The 18,601-nt window shown below is 43.5% G+C and overlaps 1 protein-coding gene across 2 annotated transcripts; it reads right to left on the bottom strand.

The window, feature by feature from the left end:
• Nucleotides 1–4,586: 4,586 nt before the first annotated feature.
• Nucleotides 4,587–12,648, bottom strand: sox10 (SRY-box transcription factor 10). Of its 2 annotated transcripts, none has more exons than XM_070980850.1 (4): nt 12,507–12,648; nt 8,365–9,197; nt 6,203–6,471; nt 4,587–6,054 (listed from the first exon to the last, which is right to left on the bottom strand). In XM_070980850.1, the coding sequence occupies exons 2-4, from the start codon at nt 8,796–8,798 to the stop codon at nt 5,264–5,266; spliced, it is 1,494 nt and encodes a 497-aa protein (XP_070836951.1). In that variant the 5' UTR covers nt 8,799–9,197; nt 12,507–12,648; the 3' UTR covers nt 4,587–5,263. The 2 variants fall into 2 exon arrangements, with proteins under 2 accessions (XP_070836951.1, XP_070836952.1); XM_070980851.1 differs by having other exon boundaries at nt 6,311–6,471; nt 12,507–12,619.
• Between the last annotated feature and the right edge of the window lie 5,953 nt (nt 12,649–18,601).

The raw sequence follows: 18,601 nt of genomic DNA, 5'->3' as shown, positions 1-18,601 counted from the left end.
CCACGGCTCATTCATAACAGTCATAATGAATAGTGAACCTTAGAGATGGTATGAGTTGGAAGTTGTGCTATCGGTTGATATCCCTGTCACCAAGATTTAACTATAATTATATAGTTATGCAATAGGTAACTTACACCTAAGTAAGTGGGAAGTCTAGCTAAAGTGAAGGAAGTGCAAAGTGCTGTTTACTTTCCCTGAACCTACAGTGTGTCATACCACTAAATCATCTTTCAGCCTTGAAGTAAATAAGCAAATCTTCCAACAAGGAACAAAAGCAAATTTTCTGCAACACAATGCAACAACCTGTGGTTAATACCAAGTTGGTAAAGCTCAGTGTTGAGTATTAACTGCCAGAGAGTTTGTTTCAGCTTTAGATTTAGTAGTATTGACTACATACCTTGCAGATTTCAAAAGTTATTATAATTAATAGACTGCCACATGAAATAACTTCACATCTGAAGATCGTGCAGTTCTGCTATAGACAGCTGAAACTGAAATACACAGACAGCTACACAACTAACTCCTTATCATGTTGAATATCAGGTAGCAGTTTGTGCTTGAAAATCACCATTTGATTTTATTGGTGAGGTTTCTTTAAAAAAAAAAAACGAATGGCTGATTTCTGCTACATCCACCACATCAAAAACTAGTTAATGATGTCATAAGCAAGGGAGGATGTCCTAAAATCAATCTGCACTGCCTCAGAAATGGTTACGTGTTATTTCCCACCCTATCTTCTCCCCTGACTTATTGTTCCTGGAGCTTTCTTAAAGACGAGAGGTGGGGAAGTGTCGTAACTGTCATGACAGTCTCAGTGCCCCCTCCCTCTTCCCCCAGACAAACACATAGGCACAAAGCAGCCAAACAGTGAAAATGAGTTGTTGCCTCGGCAGAAAGAGGGCCAGTGCGTGCTGGAAGATCAGGGGGGCTGAAAGTTTGTGAGAATGAGAGGATTAACAGCTCCGTTGTGGATGAAGCTGTATGACAATACTCCAGCCTCTGGTAGACACATTGATGGATTCTATCTGTTCAATTAATGAGAGTATATATGCATTATATGTATATGACAAAGACACCCCACTTGATAAAATTGCAGCTGGATAATAAAACAGCCAAGATACAATCGGATGAAGTAGCATGTTTTCCCCTGTCCCCCGTCATCAGGGAGATGCCAGTTTGCGCTGGTGTCCATAACTATGCGTTACCACAGTCATGTTATTCATTTCTGAACAACTGCTTTCATCTGTGAGTCTTTTGACTGGAGGAGACAACGCCTCAGGGTTGTGCTCCTTTCATGGGGTGATGGTGCAGCCCATGTGACACTCAGCAGCACCAACCACAGGGAGGCCACCGTCAGGTCGTCCTCAATCCATCTGAGGATATGATTAATATCTTATGACTCCTTCTTTTGCTCATTACTTTATGCTTTTACCTGTTGTTCCTGACCGTTCCTCATTAAGCCTTTGATCACACGGCACCTGGGCTAAATAGTGCATACTTCATTTGTTGACTGGATTTGTTGATTGGATTATTGGATCAAAGGATGATGGCTTGTGTTAATTGAGATAGCGTCGTACTTTAATTCTTCAGATTTTATTTTCCAGATCGTCTCTCAAATCATGCTACTTGATTCCAGTTTGATAGCTATTCTGCTTTACATCTGAGACCAGAGCCGTCTGATTGTGTCTTTGATAAATGTACCGACCAGGCTGCATTGCAAACCCTTTCTTGATTTTTTTTTTTTTTTTTTCCACAATTTCCGTCAGCAAAATTCATGTTTATATGGTTTTGTGCTTTCACAGCCAATCTTTAATCCCAGTTCCACTGACCTTCCGTGATTGCTTGTTCTCTCATTGAGGTGAATCACAATCTATATTGCGTAACAGGATGAGATCAGATGAGTGTTCTGGAGTTTTATTAGACCTTCATTGTATCAGCATGTCTGGGAGAAACAAACACAGCCCTTCCACCTAACAAACATTGCCCTTGATTCACTCTTGCTCTGCACCTTTGGGTGGCAGGGTGAGTTGATGGCTTCATCGACTGTCTGGGTATCAGCTGCACATGCCGCTCTTACCTGTTCCTGGGTCTGCTGCTTCTGGCTGACATCTGCTTTGACAGTTTGTTGCTCAGAATTAACTTAAGCAGATAAATAACTCTGTCTAGGTCTTCCCTGCGGGTGACTCTCTTTACGTTTGGAATGTTTTAATCCCATCACAGCTCCAACCTGAGTTTTTTTTTTCTTTTCAGTGGATATGGTGAATGCAGGGGATGAGGGGAGGAGGGTGGGTAGTGGGGTGGCAGGGTCTATGTGCAGAGAGAGTATGAGAGTCCCTTTGTATCCTGGTGAAGCTACAGGCCAGGCAGTTATGGGTAAGGCTCCCTCATTGCCCTGTTTCCCTCCTCCCTGAGCTCCCCTTCAATGGCCCTCTTTGTCTTTCAAAAGTATCACACAGCCGATTAAAGAGAGGGAATTAGGAGTCCGGCTTAACCCACAACACACACACACGCACACACGCACACACTATGACAAACTTGAAATGTAAATAGAGGCATGCATAACCAATCGTACCCCCATCTGGGGCTGGATTAGTTCAAGCTGAAGGAAACTTTCAGTTGCAGTAATCAGCCACAAAGTACAGTACATGAATGTGGATCTGATGACACTTCTGCTACTGCTGTAACACATCCTCACACTGTCTCATTCACTGCCTGTGCCTGCAGGACCTCATCCCTCATGTTCATCTTACCTCTGCTAAGGGTCGGTTGTCGATTGCTGCAGCCAGCTAAAGTGAATTATCCATTAGCTGAACAGATTATGCTGCAAAAGTGTACACCGATTGAGTCACTGGATGCCATGAAGATGTGCTTTTGTTGCTGAGTTTTTGTCAACGTCACAACAATAGCAATATTTTTCTGATCCTGGCAACAATCTGATACGTGATTATTTATTATTTGCATTATTCGTTGCATTGCAGAATTGTTTCAAGAGGCAGACTTGTATTAAAGCAGAAATAATAGGGCTTTATTTCAAGTGAGAGTAGAAGATCATTAGTCATCATCACATGTTTAGGCTTTTGCTCTTGCTGTTAGAAGCTGTGTTGCTGTGTTGTGCTGGCAACCATTACACACAAATGGAAAATATGAAATATGGCAGGAACAGTCAAAAGGTTTTTTCATAATGGAGTGAAACCAATGACAGCGCACACAAACAAAGCAAATATAAATAAAAATTCACAGCAACATTACAGATATTTCACACATGGCAACAAGGACGTAAAATAACCTCTGATGCTTATGATGGAGGTAAATGGTCAGATAAAAATGGGCTTTAAGCTTCGGTGGACCAAAAATCAAAACAAGCAGTGCTGCATGCATATGGATTGGATCTGTGTCCGGTCGTGATAAAGAGTGTTTAACTGATATACATGAAAACAAAGCAAATACATTTTTTTTTTTTTCACTTACCAAGTGGTAACATACATATAAAATACAGTTATGTTTAGGAGATGAGGGACAGAAATGACACAGTAAACCATAAAGACCAAAGAGAGATGAGAGATTAGAAAAACAGATTAACAGTCAAAAACTCTGGAAAGAAACATGATTTAACATAAAATACAGCTTGTTGCTTCTCTTTTTCATGTGTGAGCTGCAGTTATTAGTAAGGACAAGGCACATTTTAGACTTAATATTAGGCTGTGTTAAAACTTTCCATGCTCAATTTCTGGCAGCTGTTTCTCAGTATTGACATTTTCCACACGGAAATTATCCCAGAACTTTTTCTTAGAAGTTACACCACCACAATCAAAAGATTTGACATTTGATATTGAATACTGTTCTATGTACACACTTTGAATGACACATTAAGGAAAAGAAAAGGCAGTAGTGCAGACTTTCAGTGGAGATAATAATGGCAAAAGCAAAGGACCATGTTAACACAATCAATTGTTTAAACAATGAAAAAGCTTCTATCATTGATTCTATGATAAACTGCGACCATTAAAATCGACTATCCAAGTATAAATATGTCTTTTATCATGAATGTTCTTTGTGAATACATCAAATACAACTGAAAATCAACACACTCATCAGTGCCATTGTGAAAAAGACAGAAGTAGCTCTTGACACCAATACAATTTTAAGCAATTTGCAATAAATCACATTGGAAGTGTTGACAGCTAATTAGTGACAAAATATAAGGTAGTTCTGAGTGTCACGTTGGGAGAAACATCTGTACAATCTGTTTCTTCTTTACAAGTTTTGGTCTCAAAACTTTGGTTGTTTCACAAATATCTCAAATCTGTATGCATCAATATACACGTGTACATTTGTCATTTCAAGTACATAACAGAAACAATCCTGATAACAGCCGGTCATCACAACAATTGTTTTTTTGTTTTTTTTTTTACTAAAAATACATTTCACTCGACAAATCCTCAACATGGTTTTATGGCATTTATCCTGCACACATGTTCAGTGTGTGTACAAAAGGCATTTTAAGTGAACACAGTGGAATGATTTGAATTTATTAGGCACGAGTTAGTGCCTCAGAAACCAACAGTAGTTATCAGTACTTGTGCTGATTTTCAAAAGCAATACAAAACTGACTTCTGTTTGGTAAAAGGTCAGCCTTGCCTGAGAAGTGAATGTGCCACAGCCAAGAACAGTGGCACTCCACACTTCTGGTTCGAAAAAACATTTCATATAGAATCAATTTGGCTACCTCTCGTCACACCCTTCTCTATAGGTAAAGGTCTTCCTAATTCTCACTGTGTACCACGGTCCCTGTTGCCACTGACCCCTTGTGTCTTGTGGAAGAGGGGTGTAGACTACAGGGTGCCTCCTCTGATACACGTGGGGTCACCAAACTGACAGGGACATGATCCTTCACCACTTACGAACACTGCTTTGCAGCTGTAAACGTAACCTGGAACTCTGCGGTGGTGGGTGGGTGTTTTTTTGTCTGCGCTACTACACTACTACACTACTACACTGTGTGCTCCAAATAATCAACCACGCCTCAAAAGCACCACGCTCCAAGCTCATCCTTGAGCTGTGACAGCATTTCTGCCTCTGGGCGAGAGTAGGATGGGGTGTGTCCCCTCCTGCCTCCCCAGCCGACTCCCCCAGTGCCTGCCCACTCCCCCTGGCCTAGACCACTTTCACCATCGTTACCACCAACACTGCTGTTGTTGCTGCTGCTCCTTGGGTCTGACATGGGGGCTGAACCTGCACCAGTGCCCTCTGTTCTTGTTATCTGTCATGGCCGCGACAGCGTTGTGTAGACGGGCTGTTCCCAGTGCGTAGGGCTGTGAGACTGCGGTACATTGGCTGGGTCAGTGATGGCAGTGTACAGGGGCCTCTGAGAGGGCCCCATGTAAGAGAAGGCGGAGTACAACCCCGAGGTCTGGCTGGAGTGGGCATAGTATGACCCTGAGGTCTGGTGGTCAGCATATTCAGCAAACTGAGCCCTGGAGGCCAGTGAGGGGAAGGCAGAACTGTAGTGAGGAAGGCTGAGGGGCGTATAGGTGACATGGGAACCGGCTGAGGCTGCCTCTGCGAAGTGACCCCCAGCACCTCCGGCCTCACTCTTGATCTGGGCCTTGGAGGGATCTGAGCCCAGAGGGGAGCCATGATGTTGCTGCGGCTGCTGCTGCTTGGAGAGCCAGGCTGCTGAGTGTCCACTGGCTGCTGCCAGAGCTGAGGAGATGCCGTAAGTGTAAGGAGAGGCTGGAGAGGATGTTGCAGCTGCTACTGCCCCAGCACTCTGCCCAACCCCCGGGTGCCCATTGGGGGGGAGGTACTGGTCAAACTCATTGACATCAAAAGGTTCCATGTTGACCATCACCTCATGGCTCATCTCACCAATGTCCACATTACCAAAGTCAATGTGAGGTTTCCCAGATCCCGGAGCACCTGAGCTTCCCTCTGCTCCCATGGTGCCACGGGAGACCCCATTCCCAGCACCTTCCCGTTTCCCATCCCCTGCCTTACCAGACTGAGGCTCGGTCTTGGGGGTGGTGGGAGGTGTGGGAGGACTGTGACTCTGACCTGTGGAGACACAAGACAAGATATAGTTACTGTAGTTTTCTTGGCATATTGAAGCAGTTGTCTCAGTGTGCCACACTCTCCAGTTCTATCCAGACTAATCTAATATGGTCTAGGACAGTGGGGTAGTGGTAGGGAGCAGGCAGCACACCTGCAGCATGAGGGTGATGCCCCTCTGCCAGAGGGGTCTGAGCTCCCCCACTGTGGACCACTTCCAGGTGCAGGCCCTTGTAGTGGGATTGGCTGTGGCTGACCTCACCCTCCGAATGGCCGTCTGCCTCACTTCCTGACCCGGAGCCAGGCTTTCCATTCTTGCGACGGCGCGGCTGGTATTTGTAGTCAGGATAGTCCTTCTTGTGCTGTTTCCTCAGCCTCTCTGCCTCCTCGATAAAGGGTCGCTTGTCGTTCTCATTAAGAAGCCTTGGACAAAAAGAAGGTAACTAGGTTTGATAGGTTTGTTTAAGGTGTGAAGAACAGAAGAAAAGTCTCAGCACTCAATCAGAATTTGGCCACACTGCTAGTTTTTGGCTCTTGTTACATGATGCATGAAACATGATGATGCAAAAAGCGCGGCAAAATGTTGGTAGCCATCTGAGAACTTTCAGAGCATGTGTTACATGAAGGCTAAATGTACATTCAGAAGATTTATGAAGGCTTAATATTCTGGAGTCAAGAAGTCAAGAGTCTGGATTAATGTGCATAAAAGAATATCAGCACACAGTATATGGGTCAAAATTATCTCTCACAGAAATGCTTTGCAGCATACTTTCCAGGAATAAGTTTGTTCCATTTTCAGCGCATTTATGCTTTATTCATTACATCTGTGCAGCTGCATCTAATGTCATGCCTGCTGGACAGTAATGAAGTAATAAAGGCCAAAGATGCATCCTGTCTGCAAACAAGAAACTGAGCTCCTTATTACTACTGCAGGCAGCAATGGCATGAGAAACCCCTGACCTTCCTCAGCCTCTCTGCTCATCATGTTTCTGGGCCAATTAACCAATCATGCCTGTACCAAGGTCAAGTCTTGATCTAATTCATGTTCACTCCCCACAAGGTTAATAAATTTAACCTTTCTGACCTTCTTGTCAACAAGAAGTGAGTGTTCTGTGTGAGAAAATAGAAACTGGGTAGATGGTCTGATAAAACTTTGAACTTAAGGAACCGCAGAGGTTCTGTGCTCAACAGGCAGCGATGTTGACAGCTAGCTATCTAACAGAGCAGAAGGTTTTTAGGAGGCAAACCACAAAAATTCACTTTACTGTGGCTGACCCGGGAATATTAGCAAGCTTCAACCACACTTTACATACTGTACACAAACAGATGTATTGAGTAAGAGGAGCGGGGGCAATATAAAATAAGAAATTACAATTAAAATAACCAAAATAAACCTAAATAATAGCACAATACTTTTACATTTGTAGGTTGAAGGTTTAAATATGAGCGGGCAGGCGCACAGTAACTACATACAAATGCTTCTTAACTGGCAAGCTGTGTCTATAGGTGGACATTTAGACAATGTGGCAGAGGTCTGGGGCAGCCATGTCTCCTAAAACACATCACATTTGTGGCAGTACACATTTACAGCAACTATATATTTTGCAGAAAGCATCGTGCCACACATCAAGTTGCTTGAGGCAAAGGTGTCACATTTTCTCATGAACAAGGTCACAATTATGTCCTTGTTCATAAGCAAATAAAAACCAAGTTAAACCAAGTGGTCTGAAAAAAGACATGCACGAGTTACATAATTATCAGAATATCAGGCAAAACCAAAAAGATGCTGGATAAAACAAAATGAAGCAGTGTGCTTGAACATTTCTATCTTCAAAATCCATCTACAAGTTCACAACATCCTAAACCAACCTCGTTTCTTGCCTGAAGTAAAATCCATGGAAGAGTGATGATTCAGAAAACAAAGGACAATGAAGAAGAAATTATGGGGAATTTGAGCACAGGATGCAAAAACATCAGCTGACTGGGTTTGAGTGATACTGTTTTGCAAGTCAGACCACAGAAAACTAAGCCGTTTTTTATATTACAGGGGAACTACTACCCATTTGCCTTTATCTGCCTCGAAACGTTCAGCTCTTGTCCTGTCCTGAACCCTAACAATAAACTCTGGCCCCCTTTTTTGTAATGATGTTTGTGCAAATGTGGTTGTTGAAAGCTAAATATTCATCATGGAAATTTGTATTTAGTCTGTCAACACCCCGCCAGCTGCTGCAGGCCTACTGCGAGTGTGAGCACAGTCAGAGCACGGCAGTGGCTTGACTTTCAGCCCTGAACTATCCACAGAAGTGGCCTCCTCACCTCCACAGCTTCCCCAGTGTCTTGCTGAGTTCCGCGTTGTGGAGGTGCGGGTGTTGGTCGGCCAGTTTCCTCCGCGCCGCCTGCGCCCACACCATGAAGGCGTTCATGGGCCTCTTCACGTGCGGCTTGTTCTTGCTTCCGGAGTTCACGCGCACCGGCATTGGCACGAGGGTCCAGTCGTAGCAGTTGAGCACCTGGCTTACCGCGTCGCGGATTTCCGCGGGGAAGCGTTCGTCCTCGTCGTCGGATTTGATGGAGGAGCAGCCCGCCGTGGTGTCGTCCAGACCCACCAGGTGCGCCTGCTGCTGCCGGTGTAGAGGCGAGTCCCCCCCGCCAGTCGCACCGGAGGAATGACTCGGTGACAGGGAGCGACTGTCGTCCGACATCCCGGGACTGAGCTCAACCTCCGACAAGCTCTGCTCCTCTCTGGACATCTCTCTACACACACAAGCCTCCAGGTGCGCAGGTGATAAAAGGCCTGTTCCTAAAATGCTTAGCTCTGCCTGTCGGGTCCTTGTTGTTGTCTGTCCCTACAGTGACGCACGGTTTGCGGGTGACTGCTGTCTGATCTTTGGCCACCTCTAAGTTATAATATAAACTGCCAGTCTGTCTCTACTCTGAGCCTCCGTTGCAAAACTCTGTGAGGGTTCCACATTAAAGTTCTTTCCATCCGCGTTGTTGGTATCATAGGCGGCTCAGTGCGCACCTTGGACCCCAGTTTACCTGCTAACGCACAACTGTCTGCGCCAAACTCTCCCGGTCTCACTTCCCTCCTGACTTCCCCTTCACTCTCTCCTCCGTTTGTCCCACGATTGAAATCCAACTGCAAGGACCTGAAACAGCAGAGAGATGAGTCACTTCAACAGACCAGAGGTACAATGTCAGTCCGTGCTTTCTTCATGAGAACTTCACCAACACCTGTCGGCCTATTGTCTGTATCCACACAGAGGAGGTGCTGTAATCTGGTTAGTTATGCCAAGTCAAGACCTCTCTATGAGGGAAATTTGTGTTTGACATTACATAATTTCTTTCCGTTGTCACAGTAATAAAACCTTAAACACTCAGCCTGAAAGGATTGCCCCACCCCAATTTTTCTCAATGAAACCGTCCTCCTGTGGGCCCTCTCCAGCCAAATCCCCCCCTTTTTTTAAGGTACTTTTTATCATCACATCACTCAGACAGTAAGTTGCACACTACACGCCATGCTTCACGTGAAATAATTTTCTCCGCATTTCTCCCATCCTCGGTCTGTCGATCCTCCGCGGCAGACCAGGAGCGGTGGGCTGCCAGCCGACGCCGGCGCCCGGGGACCAGTTCACCTTCGTCACCATTGGTCAGGTGGTGATCTTCTTGCATGTTTTTAGTGGGGGTTATTAAGCAGGAAACCCCGGGTGAACACGGGGAGAACATGCAAACTCCACACAGAAAGGCGATCACCAGTATAAAGGGTACCTCAAGTGATTCCTTGAGGCTAAATGTATTCAATATTGGAGACATTTTCATGGAAGGGAATCCTAACTTCATATTCATCAAAGTGTGAGATACAAATATAAGCTAAAATAGTCTCATTGGTGCACCTGGGGTCCATTCAATATGTATTTACCTCATGGAACTGAACTTTATCAGAAAGCCTAAGATTTGCCATAATATCCTCAAGATTCAAAATGGAATTCTTATTGTCGTTTATCCTGAAAGTGGATCTGCATGCCCAGTGTCAGGCTCAATGAAAATAACTATATATATGTATATGTATACACACATGTAAGTATATGGACCTCTGTTAAGCTCCTGTATAGCACAGGATGCCCCCAATCCCCCACCCCCTCCCAAACAAGCTACTGTTTAAGGTTTTGCAGTTATTCCAAGCTCCCCTGAGAGAAAGTGTTGGAATGATATGAGGCCGCAGCAGCACAGACCTTGGATTTATACTCCGCACTTCTTGGATAAACATGGCCAGGCGCTGGAAATATAAACCCCGTGTGCGTGCGTGTCAGTACGCGTGTGTGCATTGGACACAGTCTGTTTGTTGAACAGTGCCAGGTCTATCGGCGGGAGCAAAATGTGTCCTTGTTTTGTCCATTAAATCAACACCCTGCCTCGAACTTCACGTCCTAAATCAGCGAACTTCCCGTGAACCAGCGACCCACAGCCCGCTGGTTTGTGTACTGCCTCGATATCACATTGCGGGATAATTAGTGATGTCGCTTATGTGACATTTTGAAGTAGCTTTGTCAAGACATGGAATATTCCCAGTTAACACTCAGGTTACCTCGCCTTTATATTTTATACTTAAGACGCGTTCACTGAGCATGTACAAGTGCCGTCTGTCATCCAGGTCATGGTTATCCAAGACGGGTTGACACTAAGGCAGCTGGATTTGGTTGTAGATACTTGAAAATCTGTGTAAGTGTATAAATGCCTTTCTGATACAATTTAAGTATATTAACCTCTAGTTAGACCGCCTTTTTCTGAGTACCTCTGCTGGTCATCGACTGTTCTTTTACTAACCTACAGAATGCTTTTTAACTGATAGATAATGTTTAAAATGGTATTTTGCTCTGTTGGCTGACTGCACTTAAATTACAGACTATATGTCCTGTGGCTCTTGATCAAAGTTGGACATGTTCTGAAAACCAGCTTTTAATTAACGTCACAGTGGATGCCAGGAATCGTCTCCATTTTCAGCAGAGGGTCATGTAAAAGCTTTACCATCTGTTCGAGGCGCATTAATAATGATATTCGCCTGCCACCTGGTCTGCCAGGCCACCTCACAGACACGTCTCCAAAGCGTCCCCGCTGCAGAGACACCGTGCGTAAACACCGCGCGTAAGGCTCCAAACGCCTCATTGCGCACGTGTTGCCAGTTTGGAGGACACACTCTTGTTACTCTAATAAAATAAAGGAAAGAGCGATGATCAAGAATCACTTGACTGGGTGGTGATCATTTCCTTTGGTCACTGACAACATTAATCGCAAAGCATTTTATTGATAGCTTATTTTTACTACATGTGTCATGCACCAACTTCACCAAAGCAAATTCCTCGTATGTGTAAAATCGTTCTTGGCAATAAAGGCTTTTCTTATTCTGATTCTTAAACAGATAGCGCCTCAAATTAGGAACAAACAAGCGTCACATAAGTCATCTGCAGCAGCCTGCAGCGACCAATGTATTTGATTTATTGTCTAATAATATACAGTAGGCCATTATATATTAATTGTTTTCGACACAGGCCTCAAATCACGCTTCTTATTAATTTACATTACTGAGCACATTTACTGCTCGGCTGTGTGAACTCATTATCACCGCTTGACTTGCCAGTAACTTGGCCTTAATTTGCTTGTTTGGAAACTTTTTTCTTCCCCCAGTTGGTTTTACAATAGCTCTTATTTACAGTGTCATCTAGTCCACACAGCTCCAAAACAACAGTAAATATAGGACAAACCAACGCAACATGTATTTAAACCAAGAGCACTGTAATCTAACGATGGAATTTATACAAATTAATTGTTTAGAAACCCACACACACATAAAAAAGATGTCGAGGGGGCTACGTTGCCAATATTTTGCGTTGAGCTGGTTCGACTTCTAAAAACGTCTCCTTTCTTTATAAACTCTTTGAGCATCTTTCTTTTCTTACTATGAAAAATGCTCAGTGCCTCCTCAGTAAGTCGAACAGAGACAGGTTGAACTTTCAATTCTGTGTCGAGAGAGTCCAAACAAATGATGATCAACGATCAGTAAAAATCAGTTCCACCATGACAGAGGTTATGTTCATCATCATCATCATCATCATCATCATCATCATCATCATCATCATCATCATCATCACCCTTGCTAAAAGGAGTCAGAAATAGCTCTTGGGATGTTTTTGTGCTGAAAATAAATTGTGTTACAGCACTGTTCTCACACATGCATTTGAAATGCCCCAAATGTTACACTATTAAAGTTTCAGAACGAAAAAAAAAAAAAAAAAAGATCCTGAAACAGTCGTTAATAATCATCATGCAACGTTAACGGTTATCAGAGCTGAGATCACATCATCTAAATCTGAGTCGGCCGACGAGAAGAAGTAATCAAATCGCAGAGTCAGAGCAGCCACCAGCAGCAGAGAGGAAAGAGTTGGAAATGCTGAGCGCCTTACTTCAGTAATGAGAAAAGGAGGTCGCCGGTTTAGCACGAGAATCCGTGAGTTCCCGAGTTTCCAAAGTGACGCTCGCTCCCCAGCCCCCTCGCTCGCGCTGCCCGAGTATGAATGCCTGCTCTGTGTGTCGGTACCGGGGCTTAAAGAGCTCCTTGTATGAGGCTGAGAGGAAAAAAAATAAAAAGATACTGGGGGGGACAAATCTTAAAGGAGCAGCAAAACTGCACAGACGAAGGCTCGGAGATCTCTGATTGGTTGAATTAACATCTCTCTCTCTCTCTCTCTCTCTCTCTCTCTCTCTCTCTCTCTCTCTCTCTCTCTCTCTCTCTCTCTCTCTCTCATAAAAAAAAACAACTCACATCAACAACAAAAAACAAACAAACAAACATAGGAATAGGTTTTGTTACTCTCAAAGGAATAAAAGTTGATTACCGCCAGATGCAAGCGTGCGTAATTTTGCGCACGGAATTTTGCGCAAGGATTTACACAAGATTTTCATGTTCTGAAGCGTTTACATGGGGGATGTGTTGTTGCTTTATGGTGAGCTACATGTCATACTGCCACATCTGGTTATACAGGCCTTGATTTGGTGTGAACGTGAAAAGGAGTCCAGCTAACGATATCTGCGACTTTTCAGAGAGCGAAATGACAATTTCATTTTTGCGGGCTCCCTCCAGCGAATTTGGCCTATTAATATTCAAACTGTGCACGAATCCAGGACCGAAGTTCAAATAAAAAATGAAGAACAAAATTAAATCAAGTGTGTGTGTTGGAGTGTACAATTCATCACGAGTATGATATTTGACGAATCTGACGCAGTTTAATTTGAGATTTGAGAACACGCTCGGAGGCTTGGAGGGGGAAGGCTGTGGCTCACAAACAGATAAATGCCCGTTTGTTTTGACTGAACGTCCAGTTAGATCAAAGTTACTGAGTGCTGCTGAAGGTATGAAATGGTTTTATATTCACCGCCACATCACAGGTGTAGACAACATTCAGAGGCCCTTAACAAGGCTGCGTGGCGGGGACAGTGCACCTCTTCATGCCCATGTGTGACTTTTCTAATTGCATCAGCGCCTCTAACTGAGAGCCACAGTGCGCGCCTTTAAAACCAAGTGTTGGTGGAAACGCAGAAAGCGGAGACTGGCGGGGAGACAAACACGAGCGCTGTTCTTCTCAACAATGACCCCTTGTATCCCCGCCATGCGACACACTGGCACCCAATCCAAAAATCACCGCTTTTTTCCTTATCCATTAATGTTGACTGTGATAAGGGAACCCTAACCATGAGTGCATCTCTCTGTCTGTTTCTCTGCCCCTTTCATCCCCCTCTACCGCCTTTCTTTGCGTCCTTTGTTTTATCTCAGGTGAATTGTAATCATGTGATCAAAACGAGCACCCTCTTCCCCCTTAAATGAAAAAAAAAGGAAGAAAGAAAGAAAAAAAAGTGGGGAACAAAAAGCAGTTCTGTGCAAATGAAAAAAGAAAAGAAAAGGAGAAAAAAGCTTGTGTCTTCTCTTCTTCTGCCACTCTTTGTCCGCGTCTCAACAAACCGACATATAGAGAAAAATGCTCCAGGAGCGCGGGGACTCAGCCCGGGCAGCTGTGGTGGGACTGTGCGGCTCCTGGAGCTTTAAACCAGGGACCTTGTGAGAGCCACTCCGGGGATTTGTGTCCCGCTGTGGAGCGGAGGATTTGCGGCCCTACCTCGGTTTGACGTGAGTGTTTGTTTTGGACTGTGTGGGCGCAAATGATGAGGGAGAATTAACCAAGGCCCAACAAAGATTCGTGAGAGCAAAAATGTCAATTAATGTAACACGTGACTATGGCGACGGCTTGTTTGAGACAAATATGCTGGGTGATGACATGAGGCACAAACTGGGTCGAATTTAATGTTCCGGCCAGAATTTAGATACATCTGGCGCTGCGAGAAAATACGCCAGCGTGCTCCCCCCCAGTAAACATGTTGTTAAAACTACAGAAGACATAATTTATTCTTGTTTCTTAAATCCCTAAAATGTGAAAAATTAAGCTTTAATGCGGTTCAGCCTGCGCACTTCACAAATTGAATTAAGCGAAGAGAGACGTTTAGAAAAACTGCAGATTTTGTACAGAGTATTTGTTTCGAATATAATGTTGCTGCCATTTAATACATCAGTGCTACACGTGTCGATACTAAGAGTTTTATATCAAAACATTACGAATGTGTTTGTTATTTATTATTTTCTACAGCCAACTATTTTTTATATCAGGCCTAATTATAACACGGAAGAAAATGTTTTCAGTGTGAAAAACCTTTGCTTTCAGGTCTGCTACTCATGATAAAATGTGCAACTGTGCTTAAACAATTCTCATTGCATTTTACCGAAGTAGCTTTACTTTTATTTTGAAGAAAAAACTTACATTTGAAGTCGCTAACTTTCAAAATGCTAAAATATAAAGTACAACAAACCTAAAAGAAATCTAACCTAAAAGTTAAAAGACGCAAGATTTGGTAGATTTTTAAGAAATAATAACCAGACACACTCTCTATATTTGTTTGTGTGTGTGTGTGTGTGTGTGTGTGTGTGTGTGTGTGTGTGTGTGTGTGTGTGTGTGTGTGTGTGTGTGTGTGCTCCCAGTGAACAATAGTTAAACCTTTAGATTCTTGGCATAAAAAGTTGACAGACTTAAGGCCAATTTTCGACCTACTTTGTGATATTATTGAGGAGAAATGACAATCATGCTGATGATGTTCCAAAGAAATGTTAAACCCCAAAATATGAAACACTCTTAACAATAATGAATCTCCTTTGATTCTACAGAGTGAGTGAGTCCCTTTCACTATACTCCCATACAGCTATTGAGGCTCATGGAGAAATGAGATGATTATTATGATGGACACAAACAAAATGGTACAAAGTTCTCCTGTCAGGCGACGGAGACGATGATGCAGCTTGTTGTGAAGCACACATGGACGGTGACAGTTAAACGTCAGCAGGTTGTTTGGGTTGGCAACGTCAAAGCAGATGCCTGACGCAGGCCACGTGGTCTTGTGACCATTAGGCACCAGGCCCACACCCCCATCAGCGCAGGGCCAGGCCAGAATCACACACACACATCATCATCATCATCATCATCATCATCATCATCCCCACTACTCAACATAACTTCATACAGTCAACATTATGAATTCCTATTTTACGCTTTTTAGGACCAAGACTCAAATTTGATCTTTTTCAATAATTTGAATTTTTTCTAATTACACAATATTTTAGAGGGAAAACAGACTCCAAAACAAACCAATTAAAAAAAAATATTTAAGAATCATATGAACACGTGAAGCTTTAAACAGTAACAAAATCCAAACCTGGCTGTACCCAGTAATCCTGGTGAAAAACAGGTACTGAACTGACTCCCTGCGATTGGCTAATCTTTGGTGCCTCGTGATGTCACTCTATTAACAAGCAGTGACCGATAAACAAACATACAACAAATGTACAAATTTGCAATAACTGAACAAAATACTGGAACTGTAGGGCACACTGGATTTAAAGGAAGTGATGCCAGAGGAATTGCTAATATTCAGCCAGAGAAGAACGCAAACTAGCAGTGCACTTTGCATGTATTTCCTGTCATTTATTAACATTACAATGTAATCACAACCAGCTTCACAACAAAATCAACACAGCAGTTTAAAACAGCCCTTAATGGCACATGGTGCATGTTTCCTGTGAACTACAGAAAGCTATATTTTGTGTTGTATCTAGTGATGTTTAAAGTTTAAGAGTAAAAAGTCTACAAATTTAGGTGTATTATATTGTGTGCTATGGCTGGACAGCATTCTTCAGCAAAGGCACAGAGATGGGGGCATCTCCCTTTTTGCCTGTTTTCTGTTTTGGAAAAACACATTCCTGCTGACTCACAACACGCAGGAATCTGTTCAGCTGAGCCAGTAATGGTGTTAGCGTGGTGCTGTTGAAAGTCTGAGCGGAGATGTAAAAAACAACCTCAGCACATGTGTGTAGGATGGTCTATCACATGTCCTGAGTCACTGTATCATTTGAAAGCAGTTTGCGTCCCTCTCTTACTCCAGCCACACTCTGCCTCTCCGTGACACTCTTCATCTATTTGTCTCTCATTCACTCTTTCTCTCCTCTTGCATGCACCTGTGCAGGACAGAGCAGGTGTGTCAGTATTGGCCCATTGAAGTGGATCAGTCAACCATGCAGAAGGATCCGGCAGGCTGCTGTTATTGCACTTATTAAGTTATTACAAGTGTAATCAAGTCTGTCTTAATTTTGTGATAAAAGCAGCATTCAGGCTTGAGTTCCTCTGGAATAATGCCAGCAATAATGAGATATTGATGGATTCCCATTTATTTTCATGCAGGGAGGACAGAGTCAGCCATAAAACAACGCAACTGGAGCTGGTGTGGATTCAGAGTCTTGCTTGAGAAACCAGGTTCCTCGTTCTTTTGAAGCATCAGATCAGGCCTCTGTTTTAAAAGTAGCATACTGTAACTGAAAATGAAAGGCGAGCACTGAGCACCTTCAAATTCTAGATTATGGAATAGTCATGAATGTCAGTTACATGGCCAATTAATATGTCAGAGAATCTTCAGAGGGATAACCTGCCTCAGGATCTTCCCTGGTCTTTTCTACCCATCCATCTTCCTTAATAAATTCATGCAGCTGTGTTACATTTAAATAGGTCCCCCTCTTAAACGTTTGAATCCTGCCTTTGTGCTCATACCACCAAAGTTCCTATTCTTTTGTGTTCGTCTTGACTTTCTCTGAGTTACTGGTTAGGGAGGAGTGGTATGTGTGTGTGTGTGTGTGTGTGTGTGTGTGTGTGTGTGTGTGTGTGTGTGTGTGTGTGTGAGAGAGAGAGAGAGAGAGAGAGAGAGAGAGAGAGAGGGGTTGGCAAGAACTTGGACAGGCTTTCACTGCAGCTGGGGAGTGAGGTGGGATGCTGTGTGAGTGAGTGTGCGATATGTGGGTATGTGGATGTTTTTGCATGTGCTTCTGTGTAACCTTGTGAAATAGTGTGTGTGTGAGAGAGAGAGAGCGAGAGAGAGAGAGAGAGAGAGAGAGAGAGAGAGAGAGTATGTGTGTGTTTGCATGTCTATATGCGCATACATTTATATTATAGTACTGATCTGGTGGGGATGAATGGGGGTAAGACTGTGTGTGTGTGTGTGTGTGTGTGTGTGTGTGTGTGTGTGTGTGTGTGTGTGTGTGTGTGTGTGTGTGTGTGTGTGTGTGTGTTGCTACCTTAATGAATAGCCCATTGTGTGTTCTGCTTCATATCTCCTCTGGCCAGCCAAAGGAAAGAATTTAGTTACTTCAATTGTGTGAGGGGGAACATCTAAAGGAAATTGATATATGGGGGTTGAGGTGGGGTGTGTTGGGAAGGGTGGGGTTGGAGGGGGGTGGGGTTATTAGGGTAAGGGTCCCAGGTGAGACACAGAGAGAGAGAGTTTAGTTACCCGTGGCTGATCTCTGATTCTATAATCATCCTTTTGCTTGTTTTTGGGAATTTGGCTCATATTTCCTGTTTTCGCTCTCAGCAGCAGTGTTGACCATTTAGTATTCACCCTAATGTGTTTACAGTCACAGTGTTTGGTTTGAAATGCATGTTTGTGTTTCTTCAGCAGGTATGAGATGATTAACATTTTACATAAGAACTGTCTTGTAGACTTAGACTTCTTTTTAGGGGGAGAAATGATGACCTGGAAATCTGTCATGTCGTAGTATTAAGTCATGCTCATGGATCTGTGGAGGGCAGGGTCAGTCTGTCTTTCTGCCAGTCTCCATCGCTTTGGTTGAGACTAAAATTTAACAACTGTCAGATCTTGTGACTTTCCTTCAGCGCCATCAGCAGATAGACATTTTTGGCTTTTGGTGAAAAATCTCAACAACTACTGGATGGATTGACATGAAATTTTGTAGAAATACCAATGATGATCACGGGATGCATCCTCATGACTTTGGTGATCCTCAGCCTCTCTGACTCTCCTGTTAGCTCATCATGTACAGATGGATTGGCATAAAGTTCATGATTCCTGGAGGATGAATCCAAATTACTTTGGTGATCCCCTGATTTTTCCTCTT

This window comes from Chaetodon trifascialis, chromosome 15, assembly GCF_039877785.1.
Source record: "Chaetodon trifascialis isolate fChaTrf1 chromosome 15, fChaTrf1.hap1, whole genome shotgun sequence".
NCBI classification, from domain to species: domain Eukaryota; kingdom Metazoa; phylum Chordata; class Actinopteri; order Chaetodontiformes; family Chaetodontidae; genus Chaetodon; species Chaetodon trifascialis.
This window is presented reverse-complemented; position numbering and strand designations above follow the sequence as displayed.